The sequence below is a fragment of the Bos grunniens genome, chromosome 1, assembly GCF_055505025.1.
Source record: "Bos grunniens cultivar Pamir isolate PY7600 chromosome 1, Bosgru_T2T1.0, whole genome shotgun sequence".
Lineage (NCBI taxonomy): Eukaryota > Metazoa > Chordata > Mammalia > Artiodactyla > Bovidae > Bos > Bos grunniens.
The window spans coordinates 153077147-153094655 of NC_141165.1; the positions used below are offsets into that span (position 1 = coordinate 153077147).

Consider the following 17509-nt stretch of genomic DNA (forward strand, 5'->3'; position numbering starts at 1 on the left):
AACACAGAGCCGTGTTTTGCCCTCTCAGAGCTGTGTGACCTTCAGTAAGTTGCTTAACCTCTCTGTTCCAAAATCATCATCTATAAAATAGAGGGAATAACAGTATCTGTTTCCCAGGGGTATTTTGAGGATGAGACTGGTTAATACTAGAATAACACCCAATATATACAAGACACTATAGACGGTAGAGAATCTGCCCACAATGCAGGAGACCTGGATTCGACTCCTCGGTCGGGAAGATTCCCTGGAGAAGGGAATGGCAACCCACTTCAGTATTCTTGCCTGGAGAATCTCATGGACAGAGGAGCCTGGCGGGCTACAGTCCACAGGGTCGCAAAGAGTCAGGCACAACTGAACAACTAACACCAGCACACATAAGTATTGTGTGTTAGCCACTCAGCTGTGTCCGACCCTTTGTGACCCCATGGATTAGCTCTCATTTATTACTAATAACAGAACTGTTCAAACAAAGATAAAATCTGAAATCAACTCCACACTAGGAAGCAGTGCTTTCAAGTAGAGAATCATGGTGCTTCCTACATCCAACCTGGAAAAAAGGACTATGATCCTAACCTCTGGTGTCACTGAGGCCACTGTATGTTCTTTAAAAATGCTCAGATCATCACCCAAACTTGTCAATACCTTTGCAGAAATTCTCTTTTATGAGCGCCGTCTGCGCCTTTCCACAGTGAACTCCAGGAATAGCATCTCCTGCCGCTTTGTTTGACCCTGTCTGCTCCAGGCACGTTCCAGGGCTTTGCTCTCAGGAGAAAGAGCCGTGAAGCCAGAGAGGCACCTGGGATGAGGCGACAGAACCCTGGGCCTCTTCCTTCCTCCCTGTTGCCAGGACCTCATATTACAGAGGGCCCTGCTAAGGCCTCCGTGACTCACTGCATTTAAAGCGGAAACAGTCCCTTAAAATCCACAAAGGCAGGGGAACACTGGGCTACTGGAGCGAGGTAAAAGGGATCCAAGTTTAAAAGTGTTAAAAAATGAATGTCTTAGATACTGTATTCCCAAATCAAATTAGAGACTGAAAATAACACGTTTAGCTTAATAACACAATGATTTAATAAAGAGCCTTCAAAATACCTTATATTGCATGGAAATATCTATTTCTCTCAAGGGCCATCACCCTCCCCCACCTTCCCAAGAAAGTAGGTAAAAGGCCACATAAATAAAAAGGAACTATAAACAAGCCTTTGTCTGTGTTTTTGGCTTTAAATGAAACATATATTTCCGTTTACTGGCTTTTAAATTAATAACTGACCACATAAAGGCTTTCAGTCTATAAATATTAAATTTATAAATGTTACAATTACTTTCAAATACTAAAATTTACAGTGTTCAACTTAAGACACTGAGAATGATGATCCTATGATGGCAAAAGAGAAACATATGGGTAAAAAAAAGATATTGAAGAGAGTCAAACACAGGCACTCAAGAAAGTCCTACATATGGATGTGGGACTTATGTATACCTATGGGGACATATGTATACCAAGAAAATTCTGTAAAGCAATTATCCTTCAATTAAAAAATAAATAAATTTTTTTAAAAAAGAAAGTCCTACAAAGATATATGAAGACAAAAAGAGACACAAACACATGCACATAGAAATGCAGGTTTTTAAAACAATCTTTTCCTATTAAGTCTAATTCCATTAACAGTGGACTTCCCTGGTGGCTCAGATGGTAAAGCATCTGCCTGCAATGCGGGAGACCCAGGTTCAATCCCTGGGTCGGGAAGATCCCCTGGAGAAGGCAATGGCACCCCACTCCAGTACTCTTGCCTGGAAAATCTCATGGACAGAGGAGCCTGGTAGGCTGCAGTCCATGGGGTCGCTAAGAGTCAAGCACGACTGAGCGACTTCCCTTTTCCATTAACAGCATCAGTTATATTTTTTGACCCACTGCATCATCCAATCACTGGACAAGGGCAAGAAGCACCCTGATATTGTAGATGAGAAAACAAAAGTATAATTTAAAGTTATATGATTTGTTCAGGTTAAATGACTGGTAAACGTCAAGCAATATTGATAAGCAAGGGAACCAACATAAATATGTCAACTACATTCTCAAAAAAAAGATGAATAAATACGGACATAATCACACATGCTTTTTGCTGCAGAGGCATCTTTCGGCTATAGGTAATAGAGGTTTTAAATTGGGACCCTGTGATGAAAAGAGGTTACTGACACATGGAACACTTTAGGAAGTGGAAATAAAGCATGATGAATTATGGAAAACAAACTCATAACAGCACCCAAGAGTCAGAATAAGAACATCGTCACAGCGCTCAAGCAGCTGAGCACGCTGTATTTGGATGGACAAATCGATGGTCTCTTTCCCTTTAATGTAAAAGATGTTCGCTCTTCACAAGAACTAAACAGAGATCATGCAAATGCGGTTCCTTATAGAAACCGTGAGTAGCAGGAAAGTATACCTGACCCAGTTACACTCATGATGCCTTTTCCTCATACAGAAAGGGAGGACATAAGAAGGAAACAGGATGGACACAGACTTTAGTTCATTAAGAGTGAGCTCTGGCTTATATTGTCACATCTGGGTTTGTTCTCACGGCTATCATTAGGATGCCATATCCTATTTAGTGACCTCTCAGAAGTAGAAACACTTCCGTCCCGTGGAGGGGCCTTCCCACTACACACAGCTGCAGAGGTGACGTGTCAGCTGTGATTCTTTGGTGGTTCGAGACATGGGATGTGAAAATGGAAATCTCTCACCTTGCTGCTGTGATCAGTATCATCTGAGGATTCCAAGTCCGGCCCTTCCACGTCCTCCGGAGCAGCCTCAGCACTGCTGCCCTGCTCGCTGCAGAGGCTGTGGCCTGCAAGATGAAATCACACACGGGTCAGCACATACAGCCACCGCCACAAGGGCAAGGGAGCATGGCGTCAAGCTCACGTGCGCTCAGTCATGTCCCACTCTTTGCGACCCCACGGACTGCAGCTCGCCAGGCTCCTCTGTCCATGGGATTTCCCAGATAAGACTATGGGAGCAGGTTGCCATTTGCTGCTCCAGGGGATCTTCTGGACCCATGGATGGAACCTGCATCTCCCTGGCACCAAGCCAACTGGATAGCCTCAAGCCTATGATGTGTCCATATATTGTTAAACCCTCCAAGTATGGGCGCCACGACCCTGGTTCAATACATGCTAGTTTAGCTGTCTTTATCATTACCACTATTATTATTACTTTATAATACATTTTTACTATTACAATATATATTTTATAATACACAATATTTGCTATGGACTGAATGTTTATCAGCCCTGAATATTCATTGGAAGGACTAATGCTGAAGCTGAAACTCCAGTACTTTGGCCACCTAATGCAAGGAACTGACTCATTAGAAAAGATCCTGATGCTGGGAAAGATTGAAGGCGGAAAGAGAAGGGGATGACAAAGGATGAGATGGCTGGATGCCATCATCGACTCAATGCACATGAGTTTGGGTAAACTCTGGGAGTTGGTGATGGACAGGGAGGCCTGGCGTGCTGCAGTTCATGGGGTCACAAAGAGTCAGACATGACTGAGCAACTGAATTGAACTGAACTGAATGTTTACCGCTCCCCCCCAACCCCCGCCAAATTCATATGTAAAGCCCTAACCCCCAGTGGGGTATTAGAGATGAGGCATTTGGGAGCTAAGGAGGCTTAGAGGAGGTCTTGAGAGTGGACCTCCATGATGGGATTAGTGTCATTAGTGTCACTGGAAGAGAAACCAGAACTCCCCTCCTCTCCTGTGAGGTCACTGAAAACAGCCACCTGCAAGCCAGGAAGGGAGCCCTCAACAACAAGCCTGGCCTTGGACTTCCCAGCTCCAAAACTAGGAGAAATAAATGTCTGTTGGTTAAGTCACTCAGTCCAAGGTGTCTGTCACCACAGGCCCAGCTAATACAATAATTTATGATATATACGCATGCGTGGTAAGCTGCTTCAGTCATGTCCGACTCTTTGCGACCCTATGGACTGTAGCCCATGAGGCTCCTCTGTCCATGCGATTCTCCAGGTAAGAATACTGGAGTGGGTTGCCATGCCCTCCTCCAGGGCATCTTCCTAAACCCAGGGACAGAACCCATGTCTCCTGGAGCTCCTGCATTGCAGATGGGTTCTTTACCACTCAGCCACCGGGGAAGCCCATAATACATATAATAAAACTTAAATAAAATTAAATTAGGAGATTCGATTGATTTATAATCAACAAATTAATTGTTGGATCAATTAATTGCTAGGACAACTGAATAAAGCATTTTGAGAAGAACATTTTAAAAATAACTGTTTTGGGGCATCCCTGGTGGTTGCATGGTTAAGAATCCGCCTGCCAATGCAGGAGATACAGGTTCAGTTCCTGGGCTGGGAGCATCCCACATGCTGTGGAGCAACTAAGGCATGTGCCACAACTGCAGACCCTGCGCTCTAGAGTCTGAGAGTGGCAACTACTGAGCCCACGTGTCATAACTAATGAAGCCTGCTCGCCCTAGAGCCCATGTCCTGCAACTAGAGAAGCCACCTCAATGAGAAGCCTGTGCCCTGCAATGAAGAGTAGCCCCCATGGACTGCAACTACAGAAAAGCCCATACAGCAACGAAGATCCAACACAGCCAAAAATGAATAAATACAATTATTTAAAAAACACGAATAACTGCTTCATAGACATCATCTGGCAAACCTCAAACATCTTATAACACCCACTCTTTCCACCATATTCCATGCAGAAGTGCAGGCAACTTTCTTTCCTATTTTACCAAGTCCTGACTCCAGTATTCTTGCCTGGAGAATCCCACAGACAGAGGAGCCTGGCGGGCTCCCGTCTATGGGGTCGAACACGACTTAGTGACTAAAGGGTTGACTACAATGGTTGGCTACGGTAAGCCCTGTGCTGGGGAAAAGAACATTAAGATCACTTTCCTCTGGGAGGCTCCTCAAATTTAAAAAGCATCTGAGCTGCCTGGGGATTTCTGTCATGCAGATTCAAACAGAATAGGGTCAGAACTATGATTCTGCATTTCTTACATACTCCATGATACCAATCAACACTGCAGGTCCATGGACCAGACCAGGAGCAACAAGTCTCTCGGATATTTACAAACCTCTAGCTAGTCTGATAAGAAATTGGTTTGATGACTATTAGAATATTCCAGGCACTAGGTCAGGGACTACAGCACCATACTGTAACCAGATAAAAGAAAAGGAAAGAAAGAGAAGAAACATGGGTAGAAGGAGCCACTTTCTGACTCCTGGGATGAAAGCGTCAGTCTGAAAAGAGGCTACCTGACGCCAGTGACACCATCACAGTCATGAGCCTGTGTTTGGCATCACATTCAGATCAGATTCTAGGTTGACTGGGAAACTAAGGGAAGAAGCCAAGCCCTGAGCAAACCTTGCTCCAGAACTGCATCCTGTGGTCCCCTTCCCTTCCTCTGGAAGGGAGCACCAAGGAAGCGAAGCTTGCATGGTTTGTGAGTTTCTGTCTGTGCCCACCCTTCCTGCGCCTTTGCTCCGGCTCTGCGATTTTCCTGCACTTCTTTTAATTACTAACTCACTATAAATTCCATGGACAGAGGAGCAAGGGGGCTACCGTCCATTGGATTGCAAGAATTGAACACGACTTAGCAACTAAACCACCACCACTCAATAATATGGTGGAAGCTGCCAAAGAAAGTTCAGTTAACTTGGTGGACATCAACTATGTCATACCGTCACCGCCAGAGGGGGGCAAAATAGTGATTGAATACTTGAAATGCGGGCAATGATCTAGATGCTGGGGCTAGAGAGGAGGAGAAGATTTGAACAGCATTAAGCTCTGAAATGGCAGGAACCATGGCTCCCTCAGCAGTAGGCTGACAGACAGGCTGTAAGACACACGAGGTCACCTTCATGCTGCAGTCTGCACAATGGTAACCCCCATTCTGTACAGCCAGATGCCGTGACCCTGCATATCCCCACTGCACATTATAATGCCTGGGGTCAGAGGATGCTCACAAAACAGTGGGAAACGAATGAAAGGATTTCCATTGCTAACACAGGCCAGGTATCCTGAAAAGGAAGCAACCCCCCACCCTAATTCTACAAAAACACTTACAAATGCTAAGTAAAATAGAACAGAATCCTTTTTATTTCATTTTTATTATTATTATTTTCTGCTCATACTGCACAGCATGTGGGCAGTTTCCCAACCAGGGATCGAACCTCTGCTCCCTGAAGTGGAAGCAGGGAGCAGTAACTACTGGACCACCAGGGAAGGCCCCCTGAATCCTTTTTAAACGTAAAGCTGAGCTCTAAGAAACCCCAGAGTCCAAAATGAAGACAAAGGAAGCTGGAGCAGTGGGCCCGTCCCAAAGCCATGGCAGGGCTAGATAACTCACCATCTACCTCCAAACTCCATATCTACCTCCAGCGCAGTGTTTCCTAAAGGGGGTGGGATGCTGTTGGTGTCAGGAGGGGACAACGTTTGGGAAGAAAACTACACGTGGCAGGTACACAGGGCACTAACCTCCCTGGGCCTGGGCACGGAACACCGTCTGCATTCCCCAGTCACTGTCACAATCAAAAAGACACGCGAACACAGCCCACCAGCAGAATCAGTGCCACCTGGGAACACAGCCCTGGAGGCCTTGGCTTTAACTGAAGTCAGAAGACAGAAAACAGGTGTTGGTCAGTACAAGTCAGGGAGTTACAACCAAATCTCCCACGTTCATAGGGTTCTCTTGAAGGACTATACGCTCACCCTGAAAAGACAGAAAAAGACTTTTTTCTTTTTTTAAAGTACTGTGTACTCCATTGGAAGGAGTGATGCCGAAGCTCCAATACTTTGGCCACCTGATGTGAAAAGCCGACTCACTGGAAGAGACCCTGATGCTGGCAAGACTGAGGGCAGAAGGAGAAGGGGACAACAGAGGATGAGAAGGGTGGATGGCATCACTGACTTGATGGACGTCAGTTTGAATAAACTCCGGGAAACAGTGGAGGACAGGGAAACCTGGCGTGCTTCAGTCCACGGGGTCGCAGAGAGTCAGGCACGACTGAGCAGCTGAACAACAGACAACAAATGTATAAAACAGGTACAACTGATGAGAACATACTGCATGGCACAGGAAACTCTACTTAATGCACTGCTGTGACCTGAACGGGAAGGACACACAAGGCGGGGGATAACATGTTTACGGACGGCTGCTTCATTGGGCGATACAGGAGAAACTAACACAACACTGTAAAGCAGCTATGTTCCAACAAAAATTTAAAACTAGATTAAAAATTAAAGTACTCACATGTGAAAGAGAAAAAAGAAAGAAAAAGAAGCTGATCTAACTCTGCCTATACTCTGGGATACAAGAGCGGGGAGAAAGGGGGGGGCGCTTCTTGGAGACGAGACCTACGGGCTGGCCCCACGGGTGCTGGAGATTCAAATTTACACTATGTCCTCCATTCTGGAGACTCCGACATCTTCGTCTACTCGGGCTGGTGAAATTAAGACCGCAGACTGGGGGGCTTAAACAACAGACAGTTATTTGTCTCAGTTCTAGAGACTGGAAGTCAAAGATCAGGGTGCCAATGCATTCCTTCCAGGGTGAGGCCCTTCCCCTGGCTGGCAGATGGCTGCCACCTCCCTGGTACCCACACGACCTCTCCTTGTGTGTGCAAGGTGAGAGGGGTGAACCCTGGTCTCTCTTCCTCTTCTTACAAGGACACTAATCCCATTATGGGAGCCCCAGCCGGTAACTTCATCTGAACCTAATTACCTCCCAACGGCCCCCAACTCCTAATAAACCTCCCGTTGTGGGTTAGGACTTCAATGTAGGAAATCTGGCAGAACACAAACATTCAGTACGTGATACTCAAGATGAAAAACTGCCTTAAAGTTTCTCTAAATTTGTATTCCAAGGGCCTCTGGCAGAAGGCAAGAAACAAGTCTGTTCTGGAGGGAATCACCCTTAATGATGGTTTCATATTAATGGTCAGGCATAAGCTTGGTCCAACAAGAACCACAATCCATCATTATACAATACAAGGAGAACCAGCTCCCCATGATGGAGACACAGCAGCCACAACAGGCAGAAGGAGATTTCCTAGGAATAATACCGTAAATATCAGATTGTCAAATGAGTATGCTGCAAAAAAAAAGAAAAAGGAACAACAAAAGAGAGACTTTCAAAAAAGATTAGGTAAATTTGTAAAATTTTTAGAAATGAGAGCTGTAAACAGTGAAATTAAGCACTCAATGGATAAGAATAAAAGCTTAAGAAAGACGTTTGAAAGGCCTATTTGAAGACATTACCTCACTAAAGCACAGACATCCTCAAATTCTCAAACTGTCAACACAAGACTGACATAATATCAAGTCAAAATAGTGTTCAAGAAGAAAAATTTACAATAAGAAACATTTGACAAAGAGTGAGAAAGCTTAGTAATACAGAACTTTCCTAAAAAAATTCTCTAAAGGATGTATTTTGGGTGGGAAAATATGTATACACACACATGCATAATCTGGTAGACAAGGTGAGATGATAAATAAGAGCTGATATACACACAGGACAAGCTCCAGGAGATGGTGAAGGACAGGGAGGCCTGGGGTGCTGCTGCTGCAGGGTCACAAGGAGCTGGACACGACTGAGCGGCTGAACAACACAACACAAACAGGCAAGTCACGACACTTCATGCACACATGCAAAAGGCATTTGTTCCAAAAACACAAGACGAAACTCAAGCCATGGTGGGTGACTGTACTTAAATCATTTCACGATCCTTTTATGCTTCAGGAGACGTTAAAATTTTAAGGGCAAAAAAAAAAAATTAAGGGCAACCACTGAATAGAATATAATTAGATTGTGTAAGTTGAAAGGGGAAAGTGGAATTTAGAAATTCAACCCAGAAGAGGACTAGAAAGGGCAGGAAGGATAAACGAGGTCAAGATAGCAAAATATGATGAGAGAAACGAGCCAAGATATGTGGATCTTCTAAATAAATGTGATGTAGACTAAATGCAATATTAAACTTCATGTTTAGATAAAAACCAAAATAACGTCACACAAAGCCTCACCTACATGCTATACATAAGAAATAGACTAAACAAAAAAGACAAAGAAGACTGAAAGTATCGGGGTAGAAAATCAGGCAAACGTAAAGAATGCTCTTCAAATGCCAGACAAAATAGATTTAGTCAGACTACAGAAGAGGTAAACATCAAGAATTATTGAGCCTGACCCACGAGTGTATTTTAAACCCTACGCACAAGAATTTGAGGATGCATGTTTTTTCCAAGGATTAGCAATGTAGGCAAGCAGGCCACATATGAGGCTATAATATAAATCTCAACAAATAGCGAGGGATCTGAATTCAGACAGACCACACTGGCAGCATTATTTCTGGAACAAAATTTGCTATGAACGAGCAAAAGGCCAGTAATACCAAAGACAGTTTTAGAGGGGTGCGGCGGGGAAAGAAAAAGCGAGACTGGGGTACTTCCCCTTCCAGATATCAGCATGCATTTAAAGTTAACAGTAATACAAAGCAGTGCAGAATTAGCAAGAAGACAGGCTAACAGAACAGAGAGTCCCAGAAACAGCCCCACCCATGTGTGGAAGTGTGATGCACAGCAGATGTGGCACTGCAGATCCGGGGGAAAAGAATGGAACATTTGATAATGACTACCCACATGGGGAAACAAAAAGCTGGACCCTAACTCCCATCATTCACAAGAATCAGTGCCAGGGAAGTATAAACCAGAAAGGGAAAAGTTCAAAATATAAATCTTTCAGCAGGAAATAACAGAAGAAAATGTTTGTTACCCAGGGGAGAGAGAGAAGGATTTCTTAAACAAGAGAGAAAAAAGCACAAATCCTAGGAAACAGAAAATCAGATTTTACTAAAATTAAAAACTTTCCTTTGTCAAAAGGCAACACGAGGGCAACAAGATACACTGCAGACCGAGAAAAGTTATCTTCAACTCGTATAACTGGCAAAAGTATGAATATCTAGAATATAAAAGAAGTCCTATGAATCAATAAGTGTGGGTCTATCTGATTCTAAAACATATATTCTTTTTTCACCCCGTTGGCTCTGCTTCTGCCCTTAACTGAAGATAAAAATTAATAAAAGAGGAGAGACAGAGAAAAGGCAGCAAAGATGACAGTGATGATTCTTCCTGCTCCTGTAAGCATGGATCTCTGTGTCTGTCTCCACACCCCATGAATTTGGGCTGCTCTTGTGACCTGATAGATGGGGAAACAGTGGAAACAGTGTCAGACTTTATTTTTGGGGGGCTCCAAAATCACTGCAGATGGTGACTGCAGCCATGAAATTAAAAGACGCTTACTCCTTGGAAGAAAAGTTATGACCAACCTAGATAGCATATTCAAAAGCTGAGACATACATTACTTTGCCAACAAAGGTCCGTCTAGTCAAGGCTATGGTTTTTCCTATGGTCATGTATGGATGTAAGAGTTGGACTGTGAAGAAAGCTGAGCCGAAGAATTGATGCTTTTGAACTGTGGTGTTGGAGAAGACTCTTGAGAGTCCCTTGGACTGCAAGGAGATCCAACCAGTCCATTCTGAAGGAGATCAGCTCTGGGATTTCTTTGGAAGGAATGATGCTAAAGCTGAAACTCCAGTACTTTGGCCACCTCATGCGAAGAGTTGACTCATTGGAAAAGACTCTGATGCTGGGAGGGATTGGGGGCAGGAGAAGGGGACGACAGAGGATGAGATGGCTGTATGGCATCACTGACTCGATGGACGTGAGTCTGAGTGAACTCTGGGAGTTGGTGATGGACAGGGAGGCCTGGCGTGTGTGATTCATGGGGTCGCAAAGAGTCGGACACGACCGAGCGACTGAACTGAACTGTGACTTGATTTGAACAGCAGCATGTGACCCAAGTGGTGATATGTGAATTCTGAGCTAAGGTCTCATGTGGCTTTACAGTTTGGGGTCTGATCCTCCAGGAATGCTGGACCATCATATGATAAAACCCCCAAGGTAGCCTCTTGAGAATGAAAGACCTCAAAGAAAGAGGGGTCCAGCCAGCCAATCACCAAATACGTGAGAAAGGCCAGCTTAACTCAGTCCCAGTCAAGCCCAAATGGCACAGCCAACGAGACTGACTGAGGCAAGGAGCGCAGACCAAGCACCCAGCTGAGCCCGGCCCAGCAGTGAGCAAATTAAATGGTGGTTTCCCGTGGTTTGTTACAAGGTAGTGGATGACCAATACGTGGTTAGCGGAACTTAAGTCATCAAAGAAAGCCAGAGAGGCAGGAATTGACAGTGGTGCCCTTTAAGAGAGCTGAAGAGAGATACCAGCATGGCAGGAACAGGGAATTAAACCAGGAAAAGCCACGTTCTTGCTCCCACACTTCAAGGCTTTCTGTGAACACCTCCCAGGGGAAGAGTTTATAGAACACCATTGTTGAGTTTCTACGCAACCCTATACAAACAGAATTTTGCAACTTCCTACTCTAGCTTCCTTCACCACAAGAGACTTTTCCTCTAACGACAGACACTGAAGGAATTATTTTCTTTGTCCCCATTTACTCACCAGTGCACATGCAGACAGCTCAGAGAACTGAAGACAGGCTAAGAACAGGTCGAGGAAGCAAGAAGAACAGGAACTGCCTGTCCCAACTCCATTCTTCCCAGCACCCAGCACATCACTACGTGGCACAAAGGAGGTGCCAGTGATACCTGGAACCAGAGACGGAACAGGGCCAGAACTAAAGGGACAGAGGATGAGCGGGGGTAGGCAATGGAGAATTATTCAGCTATAAAACCAAAGGACGACAGAGGATGAGACGGTTGAATGGCATCACCGACTCGATGGACATGAGTTTCAGCAAGCTTCAGGAGTTGGTGGTGGACAGGGAAGCCTGGCGTGCTGCAGTCCATGGGGTGGCAGAGTCAGACACGACTGAGCAACGGAACTGAACCGACCTAAAAACCAAAGGAAATCTACTATATCTAACAACATGGATGGACCTTGAGGGCATTATGCTAAGTGAAATAAGTCAGAGAAAGAAAATACTGTACGATCTCACTTATATGTAGAATCTAAAAACACGGCAAAAGCCCTCACGGACACAGAGAACAGACTGGAGACTGCCAGAGGTAGGGGGTGGTGGGGCAGGTAGGTAAAACGGGTAAAAAGGTAAAAATGTACAGTTATAAAATAAATAAATCATGGAGACGTACAACATTTGTTGCTGTCTAGTCACAAAGTCATGTACAACTCTTTGTGAACCCCATGGCCTGCAGCCCGCCGGGCTCCTCTGTCTGCGGGATTTCTCAGGCGAGAGTACTGGAGTGGGTTGCCACCTCCTTCTTCAGGGGATCTTTTGGACCCAGGGATGGAACCTGCGTCTCCCGTATTGCAGGCGAATTCTTTACTGCTGAGCCAGCTGGGAAGCCATACACACACACACACACACACACACACACACTAATTAATAATACTGTATTGTATTTGAAGAAAGTAAACCTCAAAAGTTCTCACCATCAGGAAAAAACAAAAAGTATGTGTCCTGGTGGATGTTAACTAGACACAGTGCAGATCATATAGCAATACATACAAACATAGAATCATTATGTTCTACTCCTGAAACTAATGTTATACATCCATTACACCCCAATTTTTAAAAACAGGATAAGCAGGGCGGGTGGCTCGGTAAAGAATCCGCCTGCAATGCAGGAGATCTGGGCCGGGCAGAACCCCTGGAGCAGGCCACGGCAGCCCACTCCAGTACTCTTGCCTGGAGAATCCCATGGACAGAGGAGCCTGGCGGGCTACGAGAGTTGGACACGACTGAGTGACCAAGCACAGGGCGGCCTCAGAGAATGGGGAACCTCAGGGCAGAGCCGAGCCCAGCAGGACAGAACCCATAGGCCATCACAAAAGCTGCCATAAATAACATTTAATGTTGTGAACAGATGTGATCATTTCTCTGCTTCTTAAAATTATTTTCACATCATAATGGGACTGTTTCTGTAACCAAGGAAACCTTTGCCGCTAGCACGTCCCACTCACCATTATCAGGATAGAAAACAATGAGGTTCGGAGAAGTACAAACACATGCACGTAAGCTTACATTTCAATTAATCTCTTTACTCGGATGAGGTACATTCACTCAGGTTCCATTCAAGCCCATTAGAACTTAACAGAGGAAGGCAAAAAAGATCTTTGCCTTATGAGATATATTAACAATGTTTGTTAAACTAAGAGATACTGCAAACATTTCCCAAGAAAAACCAATCATAACTGACTTTTTAAAGGTCTTTATTAACACCTGGGTTTCAATCTCTGAGTGAAAAACAACTGAGGGGAAGGGAAAAAGGAAAGGTTAGACACGGCCAGTAAAGATACTGGGGCTTCCCAATGCAGCAGACATGGGTTCTATCCCTGGGTTGGGAAGATCCCCTGGAGGGGAAATGGCAACACAGTCCAGTATTCTTGGCTGGATATTTCCATGGATGGAGAAGCCTGGTGGGCTACAGTCCACGGGTCGCAGAGTCAGATGTGACTAAATGTGCGTGTGTGCATGCACACGCACGCACACACACACACACACACACACACACACAAACAGAGGAAAGAGACTGAGCTGGAACCCAATCCTTAGGCTATGATTTTGCTTTGCTTTTCAGCCATTTTACTGTCATATAAGAACTCCATAAAAACACTCATAATATATAAGATCAATATAAACACTCACCCCTCCCCCAAGCTAAGAAAATAAAATCAAAACAATTATAAAGGAAAAAAAAAGAACCCTCAGGAGAGCTATATATACTCTATAGGGGGCAGGGGAGGAAAAACACTACAATTTTAACTGAAAGACAAGTTCTTTCCAACCACATTGCACAAAATCCCAGAGTCTGTTTCTCTACACAGAACAGTTTTTTAATCCATAAAATCTGTACATATAGTTCTTCCCAATCTTATCAGCTTGTTGTGAATATATAATATATATTCAGAATATATATAATATTCAGAATATATTCAGAATATATAATATAATCCACTAATGTTCTTTAAAATAATACAAATGGAGGCTTTTCATCTCCGAAGCAACACTGTTTTTCCACACACAGGGCTTGATGGTGTCATTAATCAGCACCAGCCGGAAGGCAGGACCAGGCGCTGGGGTTTCCCCAGCAGGGCACTCGGGAGCGGGACCTGTGCTGGGTGACAGTAAGCATCGCACACAGCAGTTTACAAAGCGCACACGGTTCCACATTTTCCCAGCAGACATCTTGAAGGCCACGCGCACCTGGCTATCTGTGAGTCTGGAGAACGCGACCCTGCCCGCCCGCAGGAAGACAAGTCTGGGCGGCTCCTCTCGCTGTGTCGCACCTCCCTCCCGGCTGTCTGCAGAATGGAGCTGCAGACAATGTGTGTGGAACGTCAACCAGAAACAACCTTGCACTTCACGGGCACAGGTTTGCACTGCTGAGCAAATCAAAGAAGGCTAACGGCTTCCTCCACTCTGACCAAGATGCTGTGACTCTCCTGGCTATCACAGAAGCCTTTCCTGTTACAGCAAAGGCTGCTTAATCTACTTCCTGCAGGTGGGCTCCCAGTGCCCACCACAGATGGCCATCTTTCCACTCAGCATCAGATCCAGGGGGCTGACTCTCCAAACCCAAGGCTCACCCCAACTGCCTTTAACAGGTAGGGGCTAGGGTGGGCCAAGCCACTTAACCCACCCAGCTCAACTTCTGGAAAGACCATTTTTCAAATTAGAAGCAATGGCAGCCCACTTCAATATTCTTGCCTGGAGAATCCCATGGACAGAGGAGCCTGGCGGGCTTCATGAAGTCTATGGGGTCACAAAGGGTCGGACACGAACACTGTTAGTTCACTGAGCTTTCATCATAACTGTTGATTAGTCGCTTAGTAGTGTCTGATGCTTTGTGATCCCACGGACTGTAGTCTGCCAGACACCTCTGTGTATGGGATTCCTCAGGCAAGAATACTGGAGTGGGTTGCCATTTCCTTCTCCAGGAGATCTTCCTGACCCAGGGCTTGAACCCGTGTCTCCTGCTTTGGCAGGCAGATTCTTTACCATTGAGACCCCAGGGAAGCCCTTCATTGTAATATCATAAACTATTTGCTGATCTAAGCAAGGGCACCTGTTTTATGCCAACTGGTCAAGTGAATTTTAGGGATGATAAAGCCAAGCTGCCTCCATCACAAAACTCAAATGTACTTGACCCTTAAGCACAGAACTTAAAGTAAGAGAGACAGACATTTTGAAGTCCTGGAAAGACATCATGGATGCCCTCTGAATTATAATTCTTATAGCTGGCATGATATCAGGGGCTTTTGTTTTATCAAAGTTATTTCAAAAATTATTTTAGATTAGATTTGCTTTCCTACATTGATGTTCATATAATACTTCGCTAACTGAGGAGTAAAGGTTTACATTCTAATAAACCAGGCCAGTGGTTTCACCTGGAAAAATTTCGCCCTGAGAGAACATTTAGCAATGTCTGAAGATTATTTTCGATTGACACAATTTGGGAAAGAGGGTTATAAGGACTAGCTGAGAGTGGTTTGTTGGAAAACTGCTAACGTCAAGGCTGAGAACAGCCCACCACAACAAAGAATTTTCTGGTCTGAAATGGCAGCAGCACCAGATGAGATCATAATTCAAAATAAATCACACAGGAGCATGAGAGAGACTTTCTGGGACGCTTAAAGAAACTAAAGTTTTGCAACTTCCTATGGAAATGGCAACCCACTCCAGTGTTCTTGCCTGGAGAATCCCAGGGATGGGGGAGCCTGGTGGGCTGCCGTCTATGGGGTCGCACAGAGTTGGACACGACAGAGCGACTTAGCAGTAGCAGCATGCCAGCTTCCCCTTCACTTCAAGGCTCTTTCTAAAACAAGAGCCACTGAAGCAACAAGCTTTCTGTCTGGACCTCCTTCCCCCATTTTCATACCGGTATGGACCTAAACAACTGTTGAAAAAAAAAGATGAAGAATAGCCCCAGGCAGATTTCCACAAGGACACATGGATGGCCAATGGCCAAGAATGAAAACTGAGTCTTAGAGGGAACCCCAAGGATGGAATCTATTTTCCAGTCCCTGACATTCCAAACCAACACAGCAACCCATACTGGGAAGTGTTCTTCCCATACTGAGGAAGGGGAGGATAAAGAAGATCACCTAGCAGGTTGTCATTACAAAAATCTCAACGAAGCAGACAACAGAAAGTTATCCACAAACACCCCAGTTATGGTCTGCATGGGGCCGTAACATTCCCATCATCTTACCATTTCACGCAGACAAAAAACAGGACCAAGAACCAAGGAGAGAGCTGGTGACCTAAGAGAGTAACCTCCCATCTTGACGGCACATTAGAACCACCTGAGAGTTTTTAAGCAACCACACACCCTAACAAATGCATACCCAAGCCCTGCCCCAGACCAAGGGAATCACTATTTCTGAAAAGAGGCCCTGCGGTCTCAGCATCTAGACAGTAGAATCTACTTCTTTCTACCCAGGGAAGGAAACTGCTTTAAGTATACTTCATAAACTTAGTTCTCAGACAATATCCTGGTGTAGACAGAAGTGGAGTAGAGTACTGAGGAGAATAACACCCAGCAGCCCCTCGTTACAAGTCAGAGAACCTTCCCGTCACCATTAAGACACTGTGCTTTGAAAGCGTATTCACTGAGCACCTCCTAGGACTTATTCTGAACACTTTAATTACTCAATCATTCCTCACAATAGCCTCATTTGATAGTAGCGTGGTATGATCCCAACTGCAGGCACGAGGTCACGGGGCACAGATTAACCATAATCTGTTCAAAGCTAATAAAGATCAACACGGGACTCATTCCCAAGGAACCTGGTTCCACAGCCCACTTAAGCCATTAGGCAGTGAGGTTTCTACATCAAGGAAACAAACCTCTCCATGAAAAAGGCTTCACAAAGAATCCAGCCCTGAAAGTTAATCACATCTTTCCATCAGAATTCTCAGGGCAGGATCAGGGCCAAGCTTGCAGACTTGGACCTGCTACAAGGGGCGATTCACCAGGTAAAACCTCCTGCAGATAGGCGCCAGCCGGGGTGCCTGCGGACACGGCCAGGCCCTCTGTCCACGTGGCCTCACATTCCCTATGACCACCCTAAAATGGTCTCCACATCACATCTCAACTCTGTCACTCAGGATGCTTCTTATTTTTAGTTACTTCTAAATTTAGACTAAGGCTATAGTCCACAGTTTCTCCGTTGTTTTCTATAGTCACTGCAGCTGTCTGTGGACACTGCTTTATCTCTACTTCATTGCGGACCATCTTTCAGGTTGTTTTATCCTGTTTACTCGCCCCCTCTTTTATCTTCCACTGTTAAATGCAGACAAGGAAATGGTAACAACCAGAAAGCAAACAGGCTGGGACCCAGGTTGGGGGCTGAGTGTCTTGCTTCCCTCTGGCCACGGGGATGGAGCTGCAGCTGCTGAGAACGTTTGAGAATGCTTCTGGAACTTAATAATGTTG

The 17509-nt window shown here is 45.0% G+C and overlaps 1 protein-coding gene across 8 annotated transcripts in view; it reads right to left on the minus strand.

Moving 5' to 3' along the window:
• The window catches only part of TIAM1 (TIAM Rac1 associated GEF 1), a 258960-nt gene that overhangs the window by 52614 nt on the left and 188837 nt on the right, over window positions 1-17509 (minus strand). For all 8 annotated transcript variants that reach the window (XM_086413073.1, XM_086413036.1, XM_086413046.1 and 5 more), the window contains one exon: window positions 2743-2846. In XM_086413073.1, the coding sequence (XP_086269199.1) occupies window positions 2743-2846 (104 nt within the window). The remainder of the gene's footprint in view (window positions 1-2742; window positions 2847-17509) is intronic.